This window comes from Panthera leo, chromosome B4 (assembly GCF_018350215.1).
Source record: "Panthera leo isolate Ple1 chromosome B4, P.leo_Ple1_pat1.1, whole genome shotgun sequence".
Lineage (NCBI taxonomy): Eukaryota > Metazoa > Chordata > Mammalia > Carnivora > Felidae > Panthera > Panthera leo.
The window spans coordinates 42,092,214-42,110,052 of NC_056685.1; the positions used below are offsets into that span (position 1 = coordinate 42,092,214).

At 42.1% G+C, this 17,839-nt stretch overlaps 1 protein-coding gene across 3 annotated transcripts in view; it reads right to left on the reverse strand.

The window, feature by feature from the left end:
- Positions 1-15,012, reverse strand: part of NECAP1 (NECAP endocytosis associated 1) — a 43,495-nt gene extending 28,483 nt beyond the window's left edge. Inside the window, exons 1-8 of one of the 3 annotated variants that reach the window (XM_042945720.1) lie at positions 14,905-15,012; positions 8,826-8,926; positions 8,314-8,418; positions 7,312-7,393; positions 6,348-6,456; positions 6,072-6,255; positions 3,608-3,710; positions 428-1,312 (exon numbers count right to left, since the gene is read on the reverse strand). In XM_042945720.1, coding sequence (XP_042801654.1) covers positions 1,255-1,312; positions 3,608-3,710; positions 6,072-6,255; positions 6,348-6,456; positions 7,312-7,393; positions 8,314-8,418; positions 8,826-8,926; positions 14,905-14,999 — 837 coding nt within the window. In that variant the 5' untranslated portion in view covers positions 15,000-15,012 and the 3' untranslated portion in view covers positions 428-1,254. Of the gene's footprint in view, positions 1-427; positions 1,313-1,565; positions 3,277-3,607; positions 3,711-6,071; positions 6,256-6,347; positions 6,457-7,311; positions 7,394-8,313; positions 8,419-8,825; positions 8,927-14,904 lie in introns of those variants that run through there. The other 2 variants (XM_042945721.1, XM_042945722.1) reach the window with 2 other exon arrangements.
- Positions 15,013-17,839: the final 2,827 nt, after the last annotated feature.

The window sequence follows — 17,839 nt, forward strand, 5'->3', positions numbered from 1 at the left end:
TCTTTTCCCAGGTCACAGGGTTTATGTACCAAAGTAAAATTTTTCTTCATCACTGCCTTTTTGATTCCCTCATAGTGATGGATTTTGGAGCACATAAATGAGATTTTCTGCAACTATGACAAAGCATACAAAGAACACTTACATCATGTAGCTAGGAACAACCCTGAGAATGAGTAAAAGAAGGAAAATACCCAACTTACTGATTTCTAATCCATCTTCACTGAAATCACTGTTAATTCGACAAGTATTTAATGAGCATCTACTATAACACAAAAGTATAGGGAAGTATGGTTTGTAGATAAAAATGAAGACATGGTCCTTATGTTCAAAGAGCTTAAAAACTAAATTCTAACTAATATTACAAACTAATATTAATTAGCATAATTAATATTACAAAGTAATGTTATTAAAGAATTTCAACAGCAACCTAAACAAAACAAAGGAGATCATTTTTCAGACTGAAAGAATAGGTGACATTTCATGAAGTATTATTCACGCCAGCTTTACGAAACGGGAAGGATTTCAATAGGCAGGAAGGTATTGTAGGCAGAGGGAATTTTAGCAAGCAGTCAATATTCAGGGTGCTAATGGCATTTGAAGAATGACTAGTATCCTGGTTTCAGGAGCATATTTTGAGTGAAAGGGAAAACAAGGCTGAGGATGAAATGGTACTTTGGCCTTTATGATCTAAGCAAAGGAAAATCATTAAAGACAATGAGTCAGGGAAGAAAGGGCGTGGGCAGGGCTTGATTTAGGAAGGTGATTCCGGTGGCAACAGGGAAGGTGAATTGGAGCTAGAGGAAAAGAAAAGAAAGCTAGAGGCAGGCCAACTGCCTAGAAGGTTATCAGGATGAAGTGGAGTAATACCAGTTCACACTACAACTGTGAAGGCAGATTCTAATGTATAACTGAGGGGGTTGAGCTAAAAAACAAAACAAAACAAAAAAACCAAAAAGACTGTCCACTTTCTTCCCCAAACAAAACCTGAGGCTTATGATACACTTCTGTCAGTGACAGTGCCTCACAACCTCAGTAATGATAAGAAAGGCCATGGGTGGGAAAGACATCTAGGCCCTACTCTAGGAGGTACATGAGAATCTCTACAGAGAGCAGTGTGTTACTTTATTTAAAAAAGCAAGCACACGTATCATTCTGATTCACCTTCTGTGAAAAGCACTGAATGAGAACTCCAAGATCCTTCTGGCTTCCAAAGTCTATAACTCTGTCTTTAGTTCCATGTCTCACAGATTCCCCTCATTGATGCTGATTATAGTTCTGGGACGTGAGTGGTGGCCTCGATCGTGAAGATAATCTGAAGCAAAAGAAATGAACTGTACCAGCAAATGAATAATTAATATATACGATCTCTATAAGGAGTGGAGTGCTCTGTGGGTTTAGAACCGTGAGTACCGAAGTCTAGCCTGAACTGCTGAATGAAACCCTATTTCTTGAAAAAGAGTATTAGATATAAAATGTCCATTTATTACCTACTGGCCCGTTTATATTGGGTCAGTTGAATTAAAAAGGCACTGAAATAGGCAAATTAAAGATAAAGGAGACACTACCTTTTTCCATATTTTTAATTACCATTATTGCACCAATACAGCATACGCTTTATATACATATATCTTAAATTTCATTTTCAGTTTTTCAGCAATTCAAATACATAATATATTATCATCTTGAGAATACAAAGAACACAACATGGAGGAAGATTGAGAAAATAGTTTCCCAGTAGTCAGTCACTAGTGATTCTATAGACTTTCCACTTAGTGTTTTCTATTGGAATTTTAAAAAGCCCTGCCATGGCTCTGTAAGAATAGAGCTGCCTGGAACAGGAGGCAATGAGAAAAAAATGGACCCAAAGTTAAAAAGAGTCAAGAAGGAAATCCAGGAGAGAGACTATATTTTGAAACTAAACACAAGCCTCCCAAAGTGTACACATCCAAAGAAGTGCTGAGGGAAGAAACGAGATCTTCCCATTTCACCCTCAAAATTGCTCATTAACAAACACAACTGATAGTGCCCATTCATTTGAGAAAGGGAACTGTCTTCACAGCACTGTAAAAGGAATGGTGGGGTAGAGGGAAGGGAAAGTGGTGGGAGAGCAACTTGCTTTCGAGATACCCTCTGTGATGGTTTAGCGAAGCGGTCACTCGGGCAGAACCTAGGACGGCTAGTGCCGTGGACTCTCCAGCTTCCTTCATAAGTGACAATGTATGTAATAGCAGCTTTCTATGAAAGGGCTAGATGCACTGAAAACTAAATGTTCACGCAAGGGGCCAGATACCCAGGCAGCAAGGCAATGTGGGTACTGAAAAAGAGTTACGTGCTTTTCAACCCGTCTGCTCTACAGATCAGGTTAAAAACTCTAAACCCTTCAACTCCAGGTCAAATAATGGGGCAAATACAAAGTAATGCCGCGCTTCAAATGCAGCCACCAGACGGAGCTGCAAGAAAGTCAACGCTTCTCTACAATAGGACTTGGAAAACACAGCCCCTCGAACCTCCTTCATCTAAGAGACACCCACTGATCAAAGATGTTGCACTATTCAACAAATAAAAGAACAGTGGAGGTGCCACCAACAAACCCTCTGAGCACAGGAAGAAACAATGTAAACACACGAGGGCGATGGAGCTGCCCCCCGCCCTGGATGTTCACTGGACAGGATAAGCCTGCAGGAGGGTCTATCTCAGAGACCCAGGAAACAGGTCTTTCTTCACACCTATCCCTGTCAAAACTCTGAATCTGTAAACACTGAGGTTGGTCAGTCCATTTGGAGGGTCGTAGGCTAGTGGGAAAGGAAATTTCAAGGTTTTTGTCTCCCCTGAAATTGCTCAATAGGGCTTCACAAAGAGGCACACAGGGTCATGAGATGATTCTGAAATAAGTTGAAGAATTGAAAAGAACAATTTTACAGATGTTAGAATTCACTTCTCCCTCAAAGAGATCTGGCCTTTGGGGCCCTGCATAGTCAGCCACAAGTATGAGAAGACCCACCACTCCCCTGCCTTAACAGTGAACAGGAGATGAGAGATTCTTCCTCGGCTGTACGCAAGTAACAACATAGGGGGGTGACGTGATCCAGCTTGAATGCAATGGAGGAGCTATGAAAAAGATTGTCCAGTAATTTTGGTTCTGGGAAGAGAAGGGGTTCCTAACTTCCCTCACAGATTGGTGCCCTCAAGGTCATTTTTTTTTTCTTCAAGTCTGTCCTTAATGCTATTCAGAACTGGACCCAGTTGGATGGCTGTGGTGCCTGGTTTGGAACAGAGCTGCAAGACAGGAGAACAGAGAGAAAGCCAAAGGAATTAGGACAGCTACTCCATTCTTCACTTAATAGTTTCCAAGAAATCAATGCCCAGATTTTCTGAAACTATACCTCACAGAAATTCTACTTATCAAGGCTTGAAACATCCCAGCCAAACTTCACCCTACAGCTTTCTTCTCCCACCATCCCCAGCACTAACTCTACTTCCTTACCTAAACTTCCTGCCTAAGACTCTATGATCTGGAAATGCCCTGCCTTCCCACATCAAGATTTCATTGGACGGTGACATTCCCTGTACCCTGCTTGACAGTATGCTGGTTTCACTATGCTCATACCTGGAAGCAGTGCTGAAGTCTCCCCACAAGTCATTGCTTGCAGACACTGGAGCTGGTGCTGGTGCCGGGACAGGAGCAGGAGCATCCAAATCTAAAAGGATATCTGAATACAGGGCAGACGGAAGAAAAAGAAAAGGGGAAGCATAATAAAAATCTTAGAAATAAAAACCTACGCTTACACCAAAATCTATACACAAATGTTCCTTGCAGCTTTATCTGCAATAGCCAAAAACTGGATATGAGCCAGATGTTTCCCCGTGGGTGACGACGGTTAAACGCGCTATGGTACATCCATACCATGGAATACTACCCAGCAAGAAAGAGAAACAAACTGCTGATGTACACAGCTTGGATGAATCTCAAGGGAATTATGCTGAGTGGAAAAAGCCAATCCCCAAAGGTTATGTACTGTATGTTTCCACTTATATAACATTCACGAAGTGACAAAATTATAAAGATGGCAAACAGACTAGTGATCGCCAAGGGTTAGAGGAGGAGTGGGGCAGGACTCGGGGGGAGGTGTGGGTATAAAAGGATGATGTGAGGGACCCTTGCACTGAGGGAGCTGTTCTGTATCCTGACCGTGGTAACAGATCCAGGAACCTAACACAATCACAGTGCAGAGAGCTAAACACACATATACACACGAATGAGAACACGTGTAGCTGGTGAAATCTACATAAGATCAGTAGACGGTATCAATGTCAATTTCCTGATTAAGCTGTTCCACTTCGGTTTTGTAAACAGTTACCATTTAGGGAAAATGGGTAAAGAGGACCCAGGATTTCTTTCTGTTATTTTTTACAACTGCGTGTGAACCTACAATCATCTTAAAATAAAAAGCTTCATTCAAAAAAATTAAAAATAAATCTTAGACATTATCCCCCCAGTGCCTTCTGGAGACACTTATGAAAAAAAGTAGGTTACAACCATTTTTATCTCAAAATTCCAGAAAGAAAAAGTTTACTCTTAGTCGTCAATTATATGAATAATCTCAGAAAAATTCCTTTTCACGTTCTAATGTTCTCACTCTTTCATTTTTTTTAATGTTTATTTTTTGAGAGAGCACACACATACATACGCATGTGAGAGAGGGGAAGGAGCAGACAGAGAGGGCTACAGAGGATCAAGGCAGGCTCTGCACTGACAGCAAAGAGCCTGACACAGGGCTCAAACACACAAACTATGAGATCACAACCTGAGCCGATGTCAAACCCAGGCACCCCTAATATTCTCATTCTTGAAATGGAAAGAACTAGATCTATTCTTTTTTGCCATTAGATGGTACAGAAAAGTGAAAATGTATTCACGAACCCAGATGCTGTCTAACGGTCTCCCAGCTGCCCTAACGAAGAAACAGGAAAAATGAAAACATCACGTTTACTGAGTGGCTGCTCTGCGCCACGGACAGTGCTAGGTGGCGTCAGGCCACCCCACCTTCACAATCTGGGTGTAGTTTTAAGTCTCCATTATGTAGATAAGGATATTAAGACAGAAAATGTAAAGGTAAATAATATTACCAAGTACACTCAGATATAAAATAGCAGAGCTCAGGGCGCCTGGGTGGCTCAGTCGGTTGAGCATCCAACTTCAGCTCAGGTCATGATCTCACGGTCCGTGGGTTCGAGCCCCGCGTCGGGCTCTGTGTCAGTCCAGAGCCTGGAGCCTGCTTTGGATTCTATGCCTCCCTCTCTCTCTGCCCCTCCCCCACGCAGGCTCTGTCTCTTTCAAAAAATGAATAAACGTTAAAAAAAATTAAAAAAAAAAAAAAAAAAAAAAAAAAAGCAGAGCTCTCACCAAAATCTGAGTGCATCTGACTCTCAGGCCTACTAGCATCTAACCAAGGTACAATGAAGGAAACAGTCTTTTTCTTAATAACCACTCATTTTCTTTTTTGGAGCGGGTGGGAGAATCTCAAGCAGGTTCCACACCCAGCTTGAAGCCTGATGCAGGGCTCAATCTCACAACTGTGAGATCAAGAGCTGAGCTGAAATCAAGAGTCAGATGCTTAATCAACAGAGCCACCCAGGTGCCCCAATATCCACTCATTTTCTGACAAAGAACCTACCAAATACCATGACTCTCGGTTCAATAGAAAAGCTTAAATCCCTTGCTAAAGGCTGTCAGAATCACCTTTCAGTACCAAGTGTCATTAATAGCAAAAACATCAATACTCTCCTTGGCAAACAGGGGTACGGTACCCAACTGAAACTTAAGATATGATGATTAAGATTGATGTGTAAGTGATGAATCACTAAATTCTACCCCTGAAATCATTATTACACCACATGTTAAACTTGGATTTAAGTAAAATTTAAAAATTAAAAAAAAAAAAAAGAAAGAGAAGATAAGATGATTTCTCAAAGTTAAAAGTAACAGAGATGGAGCGCCTGGCTGGCTCAGAGGGTGCAATGTGCAACTCTTGTTCTCAGGGTCTTGAGTTCAAAGTAACAGAGAGATTTACCTGCATCACTACCTCCATGGTTAGATTTTGGAATGGGTGGTGGAGTGACATGATTGCTGATGGCAACTGAGGAGGATGGTGGGGGGATAGTGACTTTGCCTCCAGGTGGGGGCGGGAGCAAGCTCAGGCCCCCAGTTCCTGCAGCCTTGGGCTTGGAAGCACCACCTTTCTTAGTTGTAATGTTCTATAAAAAAGAAAACAGAGAAGAAAGAGAAAGAAAAAGTCACAAGCTTATTATGGAAATTCAGGGAGCGGGAGGAAAGAAACCATACTCACCCCAATACTCAACTTGATGGTCTGTCCTTCCTTGAAGCCCAGATCCAACTTGGGACGAGTGTCCATTTCCTGAGATTCTCTGGAAATCTCAGATTCCTGCTTTACCCACCTTCAGTAAAAGAGTAAATTATCTCAATTTGGGACTACCTGAAAGCAGAGCTGACACACAAATTTGAGTGTAACTGGCTTATGTGAAACAGGACTCCAGAAAGCAGAGTGAAGGAACATGAAAAGTGAGGAAGGAAAAGAAGAAAAGCCAAAACAGGGCAACAGGGTTCAATATCACCGAGGAGCCATTCAGAATGCATATTTAACTTGTCCCTCCAAAGGAGGGCATTTAGCTGCCAATTTCCACCCGCCATGGGTGAGGGCTGCCCCTGAGGGGACGTTAATTCCTCCGTCCTTCCGGACTGCATCCCTGTGCCAACTGAGTGCACTTCCACAATTTCAGAGTTCTGAGGCAGAAAAGCAGACTTATGCCTGCCCTTGAAGTAGGAAGCTGACCATGCATGGCGCTGTCCACCACAGCTGTGGCAAAACTGAAGCAATGTCGTTGCAGGAGACATACAACACGTCAGCTACACAAAGCAACAAAACTGGCATGTAACTCCTCCTCTCTCACATACAGTCCTGCTCTTACTATATGCCTCCCTCGGCCACTGAAGAGAGCAAATGTCAATTCCTCCAGAGGCATAAGCAAAAGCATCATCTCAAAACACCGTACAAAGGACCAAAAACATATCCTGGGCTATAAGGAAAGGACAGAAGAGACACAAAGATGATGTAAGGAAACAGTGAATGGGAAGATTCAAATTCGTAACAAACTAGTTTATCAAATACAGAAACCAGCAGATAAAAGAGGTAGTATCCATTCAACTGAGGAGGAGCATTTCCAAAACCCTTTAGCTTGGTTAAGGGTTAACTTAGCCAAGGTTTAACTCGGTTAAGGACAAGAATCACTCACTTGAAATGATCTTGCAAGGAGACATTAAAGTCAAAGGCATCACCCCGATCTGTGAAGCCAATGCCAATGAAAGCACTACGCCCTGTGAAAAAGACAGGAATACTCAGAACAGGAAGTGTCCCTTAGGGAAAATTCCACCCAATGAAAATTAACAGTTACCTTAACTAGATAAAGTCTGTGAATGTGAAACATTTCTCACAGCCCAGGGGTCCACACCCTACATATTGCCCAAGAGACAAATGCTGCCATACTTGTTTTTGTCAATAATGGGGCGCCTGGGTGGCTCAGTCAGTTGGGCGGCCGACTTCGGCTCGGGTCATGATCTCGCGGTCTGTGAGTTCGAGCCCCGCGTCGGGCTCTGTGCTGACCGCTCAGAGCCTGGAGCCTGTTTGGGATTCTGTGTCTCCCTCTCTCTCTGACCCTCCCCCGTTCATGCTCGCTCTCTCTCTGTCTCAAAAATAAATAAACGTTAAAAAAAAAAAAAAATTTTTTTTAAATAATATTTTACTGGAACACAGCTATTCCCATTTGTTTACATATTATCTATAGCTGCTTTCATACCACATCAGCAGAACTGAGTAGCTACAATAGAGACCATTTGGCCTGCAATCTAAAATATTCACCATCTGTCTTTCCAGAAAGTTTGCCCACCTCTGATATAGACTATGGAGAAAAGATAGAAAATGCCCTAGACATAGATGATTTAAGACAGTCCCACCAAAACCCACCACAAACAATGAATGAGTGGGCAATATGTATGAATTCTTTGGTTGGATAGACATTTATTTATATCCACCTATTAATTATCATATCTTGAGCTTGTTTTTATTTATTACAAACAACATGTTAATCCTTGTCCTTTAGCAACCATAGTTAACTGTGGAGCAAGGGGTGGAAAAATTTAGTAAACTGAAGTTAAGATAAATGCAACTGAGACGCACTTTATTGAAAGGCATCACCTATTTTCCTAACCTCACCCATTCAAAATCCCAGATCCCTTACCAGTACCATCCTGGATCCGGATTACAAAGTAGCGGCTGGAATCTGTCACCGTCTCCACAGCAATACCAGGATATTGTTCTACTGGTGCCTGAGCAAAGAGCTCCCCTAACAGGTAAGAAAAGGACTTCCTTGAGCTAAAGAAGCAAAAATCTAAAACTCTAACAAATATTTCCATTCCAGTCTCCAACTTAAATGTATTTATAAAAGTTCACCAAAAACGGGGTGCCTGGGTGGCTGAGTCGGTTAAGCATCTGACTCTTGATTTCGACTCAGGTCATGATCTCATGGTGTATGGGTTCAAGCCACGTGTTGGGCTCTACGCTGAAAACTCAGAGCCTGCTTGAGATTCTCTCTCTCTCCTCCCTCTGTGACCCTCCCCCTGCTCACTCTCTCACTCTCAAAATACATAAATAAACATTAAAAAAAAAAAAAAAGAAGAAAAGAAAAAGGAAAAGAAAAGGCACACCAAACTAATACCCTTAATATCTTAGAGGGTCACCAGCACAGATTACCTGAAACTTTATCCTCAAGCTTGATATAAGCAATCTTCCCTTTTGAAGTGATTCGGAGGCGACCAGTCCAATCAGGCTGGTCTAATTTCCAGTCAGATGCCCTAGGACAGGAAAATAGGAAGCCTCAAGTCTATGGCTTTTATTACGAAAAACCTACACAGAATCATTTGCCGTATTTCTATTTCCCTTCTTGCTTATTCTACCTATTAAATAATTAACAAGAATAACTCATGATCCCTGCTGCCCAGATGCCTCATATGACATATAATCCAAAGCAAACAAAAGACAGTGTTACTTCTTAAGAATCCTGGAGTCTAATAAGGATCAATAAAAACATGTAAAAGTACAAATACAAGCAATTAAAACGAACTCTCATAATGGTACTATACTGCCACACTGCAGATGACATTTTATATAATAGTGTTTTACTGATCAAGTAATAACAGAGTCTACTGAATGAACTATACTGGGTAACAGAAGGCTTCCCAAATCCCTAAATGTATTATCATCTTTCACTGAATTCAACCAATACTTACAGAATGCATATTAAGTCACAGGCACTGTTCTAGGTGAATGAACAAAACAAAGACTCCTACCCTCGTGAGGTTTATATTCTAATAGAAAATAGACAATAAAAAATAAACACAATAAGTAAAATATCAGTATTTTACTGATCTCAGAAAATGGTAAGTACTAAAGCAGAAAGAAAATGAAGCAGAAAAGGGAAATCGGGAGGGTAGTGGGAGGGTAAACAGGTTGCAGCATTCAAGAGGGTAGTCAGGGGAGGCCTTATTAACAAGGTGAAATGAGGGGCACCTGGGTGGCTCAGTTGGTTGAGTGTCTGACTTCAGTTCAGGTCATGATCTCACAGCTCCTGAGTTCGAGCCCCGTGTCGGGCTCTGTGCAGACACCTCAGAGCCTGGAGCTGCTTCAGATTCTGTGTCTCCCTCTCTCTCTGCCCCAAACCCACGCGCATTCTGTCTCTGTCTCTCTCCAAAATAAATAAACATTAAAAAAAAAAATTTTTTTTTAAACAAGGTGAAATGTGGGCAAAAATGTGAAGGAAGCAAGAGAGTTACTCATGCAGATATTGGGGGGAGGGGGGGAGGAGCTCCAGGTTTGAAACAATTAGTGCAAAGGTGCTAAGGTGCGAGTGTACCTGGAAAGCTTGCCCTCAAAAAGAAAGCCACTGCAGCTGGAATAAAATAAGAGATGAGGTGGGGGTGAGGTAACAGAGGGGCAAATTGTATAGGCCTCGTACGAACTTTAGCTTTTACTGAGTGAAAAAGGAGCCAGTACCAGTTTTAAGCAGAGGTGAAACATGATCTTCCTTTGACTTTAAAAGGATTACCGGGCGCCTGGGTGGCGCAGTCGGTTAAGCGTCCGACTTCAGCCAGGTCACGATCTCGCGGTCCGTGAGTTCGAGCCCCGCGTCAGGCTCTGGGCTGATGGCTCGGAGCCTGGAGCCTGTTTCCCATTCTGTGTCTCCCTCTCTCTCTGCCCCTCCCCCGTTCATGCTCTGTCTCTCTCTGTCCCAAAAATAAATAAAAAACGTTGAAAAAAAAAAAAATTAAAAAAAAAAAAAAAGGATTACCTTGTCTGTTGTACATAGAAGCAATGTAAATACTGAAGCAAGGGGATTATAGTTAAGAGACTACCACCGCAATCCAGGAGTCATGACGGTGACTAGGAAGGGACAGGAGCAGAAGCGGCTAGATTCTAGACACATTTAAAGCAAAGAAACGGGGTTTTCTAAAGGACTGAATGTGAGGTAGGAGGAGTCAAGGATGACTCTGAAGTTTTTCGCCTGAGCAAAGGAACTGCCAATAACTGAGACAGAAAGGCTATAGGTAGAGCATGTCTGAGAAGAAAGCTCAGGAGTTCAGTTTTGAATATGTTGAGTTGGAGACGTCAAATTGATTTCTCAAGTGAAGATACAGAGAAGGCATTTGAATATGAGCCAGGAGTTCAGGAAAAACATGTGGGCTAGAGATACAGATGTCCGTGGAAACATTACAAAACACTGAATACTTATAATCTGTGTGATACATGAATTTGAAGGAAATCTAAGACATTATTTAAATATGACCAATTTTACAAAGCTCTGAATTTGTGAGTTTGTTTTTGTCAGCGTGTGGAAAAGAGAGGGCAAAGTAAAAGTTATTAAGTAACTCATCATGGGGCACCTGGCTGGCTCAATCACTACAGCATGTGACTTTTGATCTCGAGGTTGTGAGTTCAAGCCCCCTGTTGGGTACAGAGATTACATAAAAATAAAATCTCATAGCACCTTGGTGGCTCAGTCAGTTGAGCACCAGGCTCTAAATTTCAGCTGCATTCGTGATCTTGCAGTCACGAGATCAAACCCCGCATGGGGCTCCACACTGAGGGCAGAGCCTGCTTGGGATTCTCTCTCTCCCTCTGCCTCTATCCCATGCTCTCTCTCTTTTCGTCTCTCAAAAAGAATAAAAATTTTAAAAAAACAAAATCTTTGGGGCGCCTGGGTGGCTCAGTTGGCTAAGCATCCGACTTCAGCTCAGGTCACGATCTCGCGGTCCGTGAGTTCGAGCCCTGTGTCGGGCTCTGGGCTGACGGCTCAGAGCCTGGAGCCCGCTTCCGATTCTGTGTCTCCCTCTGTCTCTGACCCTCCCCCGTTCATGCTCTGTCTCTCTCTGTCTCAAAAATAAATAAACTTAAAAAAATAATAATTAAAAAGTAAATAAATAAAATAAAATCTGTAAATAAAAAACCTCATCCCTTAGAAACCTGAAGACTAATACTTGCAAGGCAGAAAGGTAACAATAAAATATATCTAAACAAGAAGCAAAGGTGGAAAGGACAAAAAAATGAAAATTAGCACAGGTTTTGAACGGGATTTATAAATCCTTGTCATGCCCTCATCTCTTAATGCAGTGCCTCAAGTACTTGAATCTGATCCACACTATAATGCTCTAAAGGTCCCTGAGTTTTCATTTTTTTTAAGGAGTCATTACTTATTCTACCATCACACCATGAGCTAAACACTGTGTACTGAATATATCAGGAACAAGCCTACTAGATGTGTTTCCTGGGACAGGTTCCTTGACTGATTTATCTTGCGTGGCTAGTAGCCAATATTTAACAAATCCTCAGTAAGTGAATGGATATCCCCAGAAGCAATTTCCCTCAGCCCTGAGCCTTAGTTGCTTTCCCATTCCCAAGACCTAGCCTGAGGAACTCTTGGTTTCGCTGGACTTCTGAACTGACTTCACAAATTTTCATTGACGTTAGTAATAAACCCTTACAGCAACCATCTGGAATAGGCATGGAAAGCCTACCATCTCTGTCCGTCTTAATGAAGAATAGTAACACAGGAAGTAATGCCTAACTTCGAAGTCCAGCATTCTTCTCATCACATTAAAACAGACTACTGAGTTTACTAATGATTTAGCTGAGGGAAGGGCAGTGATGAATATAACAACAGTTTCATAGGTTGGGAAACCATTTTCTAATCATTTGTAACATTCTCATCGATCTAAATTGTCAGAGAAAGTCTGGGAAGCAACAGCTTACGCTACGTGAATCAAAGTCATTCATTCCCTCAATCTTACTAATCACTCAAAGTATTCCTCCTGCTTCCTAAAAATCCCAATTTTTCCTTTAAAGGCAGCCTAAAGAATAAGTCATGCTCATAATGTAAAATGGGTTCTGTAAACAAGATTAGGCAGACAAAAGGCATACAAGTAACATTTATCAAGTACCTATTATGTGCCAAGCATTATGCCTCTTCCTATGAAAATTAAGTGAAAGGATACTGCAAGGTAAGTAGTAGTATATCCATTTTTACAAATGAGGAAACTACAGTTCAAGAGAGGTGTGGGGCGCCTGGGTGGCTCAGTCAGTTGAGCGTCCGACTTCGGCTCAGGTCATGATCTCATGGTTTGTGAGTTCGAGCCCCGCGTCGGGCTCTGTGCTGACAGCTCAGAGCCTGGAGCCTGCTTCGGATTCTGTGTCTCCCTCTCTCTCTGCCCCTAACCCATTCACATTCCATCTCTGTCTCTCTCAAAAATAAATAAACATTAAAAAAATTAAAAAATAAAAAAAAATTAAAAAGAGTTAGGTGTCTTGCCAAGAGTAACCCAGCAAATAAATGGGAATCTCAATGCACACTTAGTTCAGCTCTCTTCATTCACTATACTAAGAGTGGCTAATGATAAAATGCCTCTTGAGGATAAGAAATGTCAATAATACGCATAGACAACACAGACAACAAGAAACAGAGGAAAATTAAGAAATTGTTTTGATGGCTCAGTGCAGTTAACGGACATACAGATAAAAGGCTGTGGATAAACTAGGAAGTGAAAGTTGAGAATGCAGGTGGGTGAGAGGAGGAAGGTTGTTGAAAAAGCTTAAAGTAGAAGAAAGAGAAGAGAACCCCACTGTATGATGTATCATACCCTTTCGGAAGTCTTAACTACTGAACAATTCAGTCAGTGCTAATTTATGTGATGAAGTGTAATCTATTCATTTCTCCCACATTTACAGAGTGCCCGCTATGTGCAGGACACTGTACTAGACCCTGGTACTATAAACTTAGGAAAGACCTCAAGTTGTTCACAGCTAGTCTGGAGAAACAGCAGACGGAACAATCGATTACAATACAGAAGGAAGAGCGCTAGGACAGAGATCAGCAGTGGTGCTACGGAGGCCCGCACAGAGCGTACCTAAGCCAGAATGGCAGGGTCACTTCTTTGGGAAGCCCAAAGCAGCAGATGTCCCTGCTGACTCACACACCACTACCAGTAACTACCATCGAAAAGCACGTAGATCCCTATTCGTGGTCGATTTGGGGCCTGACTGAAAAACTGGAATTAGGACCACCTCCGCCAAAATGTGCAACCCACAGTGTCTAGTGCACAGGTCAGCAAGCACGAAGAGAGTGATTCATGATGAATGAAACCCCAGTAAGGAGGCAAGCTAATGGCCACAGGAGGAGGACAAGAGCCAAAGCAATGATAAATGCCAAGAGGAAAATCATGATGGTGAGGTGGACGAGAGAGGGGTAAAAACAGTGCCTTGTATTTAATATGCTGCTTTACTGTTTCCTAAATTTTTTCACATTTCTTATATTATTTCACGTAACCCTCCAAAAACTTCTCTGAGGTACAGAACCAGAGCAGGTTTTCTGATCACTTTTTTTTTTTTTTCTATTTTACAGATGAGAAAACTGAGGCTTGCAGAGATTAAGAGATTTGTCCCAAATCACACAGCTGTTAAACTGTCAGGGTTCATACCCGTATTTTTGAATATGTTAACCCTGTTAACGTGTTAACTCCTTCCACTACATGACTTCATGACTGCCTACAGCATCCTCAGAACCTCACCGACACGCGATCACAAAGGTGGTTGGTTAGCCCTACAGAGAAAATGCTGCATTAACTTTGGAGAGAAAGGCTATGAGAGAGATTAAGAAGGGAGGAAAGGAAAATAGAAAATACCATGTAATCATCAAGAAAATGTACTGGAAAAAAACAAACAGAATGGACAACCACTGGAAAACCTACCATCATAACCTTTGCCACTAGCAAAAGAAGTGAAAGGAAAACCAAACGGCGGATCATGCTTGGTGGCAAGACTGGCACAAAAGATTAAATCGTATCACCTAGAGAGCGGCCGACACAATGATTACCCACCATTATGCACGGGGTACTGGAAATGTTTATGAGAGGCAGGGAGGTCAGGAGGGGGTACGACGAGGAGGAGAAACCGAAGGACGCAAGAAAGAACGAACCAAAGGTGACAGGCGATGGAGCAGGCACGACTGGATGGGTATGATGGGGAGCAAATGGGTAACCCAGAGGGGCCCAAGGGAGGAGGGGTGGGAAGACGCAGATGGTAAATTTTTTTAAGCGGCGGAAACCAGGCTGGCATGCCACAGTGGGAAAAGAACAGGAGGACGGGGCGAGAACAACCCTGGTGGGAGGCTAGCAAAGTGACAACTCAGAGGTGGCAGTGGCGGGGACTCGCAGCGTGCCACCTGAGGAAGACACTGTCATCCCCGACCCGGTATGCGTGTACTGCAGAGCCTCGGGGCTAGTACCTGTAACCGCGGTTGGAGGCCCGGGGAGGGATCCGGTAGACGCTAACGTCGGGCTTCACACACAGAACAGACTCGTACTCCAACTCCGCCGCCATCTTGGCTCTGCACTCCGCGCCACCGGGGGCGGGGCGTAGGAACGGGGGCGGGCGTAGGAGGGGGTGGGAAGTTGGGCCAGGCGCAACTTCCGCTTACGCTACTTCCGCGCGAGTTTAGTTTGGTTCCTGAGATTAACCTCCGGTGGTGCGGGTTGGGGAAGCCATATTGAAAGCTGGAAACCGTGAAGCTGCGCAGTTCGCCATCTTGGGTAATGGCAAGACTTCCTTTCCAGGGCGCGGCGATTCGCGTTATGGAAATCTCCGTTTCGGAAAGGTGGTTGGGGTAATCGCCATCTTGCGGCTGGCAGGTGCCCGCAGTGCTTAGGAAGGAGGCGGACTGTCCTGGAATCTGGAGGATTTTTTTTCTGACAGAAGTCACTATTTAGCCGCAGTTTCCTGGCAAAAAAGGGGTATCTGCCCGTCGGTAATCTCAAACTGGGTACCTATGGTAAATGTATGACCCAGTCGTAGACGTGGTGGATTTTAATCCTCCAGCGTCTCAACGTTTAAAATGCCCAGCCTGATGAGTTGCCTGATAGCACCTTTTAATCTCGGATTAAAAGCGCTTGTTGAAATAGTTTGCCGCACTTCCGATGTGCATTCTGGTTATCTTTCTGGAAAATGTGAACCTCTTAAACTCTTAAATGGGACCCTCAATTCCTGACAAATTCGCGAAGAATGATGAACTGTTATTTAATGCCCGCAGTTTGCTCCCAGTCCTATAATGATAAATCCAACTGAATTCTTTCCATAAGTATGTTTCTTGTACACTCCACAGGTAAACTTGCCTCAACACTATCGCTTAGAAACTGTTTAACGTGGATGGCAAATGTCAAAACCAAGATACGAACTCAACTGTGACTACAATACAAGAGTGGTCTTAACCACTTCGTTATATTGACTGGTTGAAATGGGTCCTTAATTGTCTACGTAGCTAAGGGATAATCTTAAAATTCAAAAAGCCTTATGATGTATCCCTGTCAAGGATGTGGGAAATCAGCTACTGTCAAATACTGGTACCAAGAATGAAGTGAAATTTAGCAGAATTGATCAAAATACTGTAAATAACATTCAATTTAGTAAATCCACTAATACTTATTTTAGAGACATTCTTACATGTGCAGAAAAGTAGGGACAATGTTTATTACAGCATTGTTTGTAATAGTGAAAACTACGAAACAACATGAACGTCTATCAATAGAAATAATATACATATTAAAACATATATAACATAAAAATTTTTTTAAATATATCTTGATATTAGAACCATAGGAAAATATTTAAGATAAAAAACCAGACAGACAAAAAGAAAAACAGCAAACTTTCACTTAAAATTTCAGTAATCCTCAACTATTTCTCATTCCGGAATTCTGTTCTTCATATTCTTCAAACCTTTACTTGTGCTTAAACCTACTATCTCGAACACTTTCCCCCCGGCCTGTCAATTTCGCAAACTGATACATTCACCTATCTGCTCAAATATTACCTCCTTTGTGACTTCACCAGGTATCATATTTTTTTTATTCTAATTCCAGTGTAGTTAACATGCAGTGTCGTATTAGTTTCAAGGGTACAATATAGTGAGCCAACGGTTCCATATATTACTCACTGCTCATCAAGATAAGTGTACCCTTAATCCCTTTCACCCAATGCAGCCACCCCTCCACCCACCTTGCCTCCGGTAACCACCTATGTGTTCTCTGCAGTTAAAGAGTCCAGTTTTGGGGGGCACCTAGCTGACTGAGTCAGTAGAGCATGTGACTCTCATTTTCGGGGTTGTAAGTTCGAGCCCCACGTTAGGTGTAGAGATTACTTAAAATCTTAAAAAAAAAAGTCCGTTTTTTGGGTTGTCTCTTTTTTTTTCCTTTGTTAGTTTTGTTTCTTAAATTCCACCTAAGAGTGAAATCAAATGGTGTTTGTCTTTCTCTGACTGACTTTCACCAGGTACTTACTTCAAATGAATTTTCTCTGATGCTTCCACTTGTTTCTGTTATACCTTTTTGTTATACATAATGGGTGTATATTATGTTATACATAATACTTCAAATATCTCCCACTATACCACAAGCTCCATAAAGGCAAAAACTTTGCTTTTTCAGCACCCAGCACAATGTCGTTCACATAGTAGGCAATACTTATTATTAAATAACAGAAGATTTGCATTTAACTATAATCATTTAACTTATTACTTTCGCCACTTCCCAACATTTTTCAACTTCAGGCGCCTTCATATAGTTTTCAAAATATTCAGAGTGTTGGGGCGCCTGGGTGGCTCAGTGAGTTAATGAGCCGACTTCGGCTCAGGTCATGATCTCGTGGTCCGTGAGTTTGAGCCCCGCGTCGGGCTCTGTGCTGACAGCTCAGAGCCTGGAGCCTGTTTCGGATTCTGTGTCTCCCTCTCTCTGACCCTCCCCTGTTCATGCTCTGGCTCTCCCTGTCTCAAAAATAAATACAACGTTAAGAAAAATAAAAAAAAAAAAGTATTCAGAGTGTAGAAGGGGATAAAATGAAAAGTAAAAGTCCACATCTCTGTATTATAAACAACTTTATGCCAAAAAATTCGATAACTTAAATGAAATGGTCATTAATGTGCAAAAACTTACCTAATATTATTCAAGAAGGCATAGAAAATCTGAATAGTCCTATAACTATTAAAGAAATTGACTTCATACCTGAAAACCTTCCCACAAAGAAAACTCCAGGCCCAGATGGCTTCATTATTGATCAAACATTTTAGGAAGGAATAATATAAATCTTATGCAAGCTTTCTGAGAAATAGAAGAGGAAGGGGCACCTGGGTGGCTCAGTCAGTTAAGCATCTGACTTCAGCTCAGGTCATG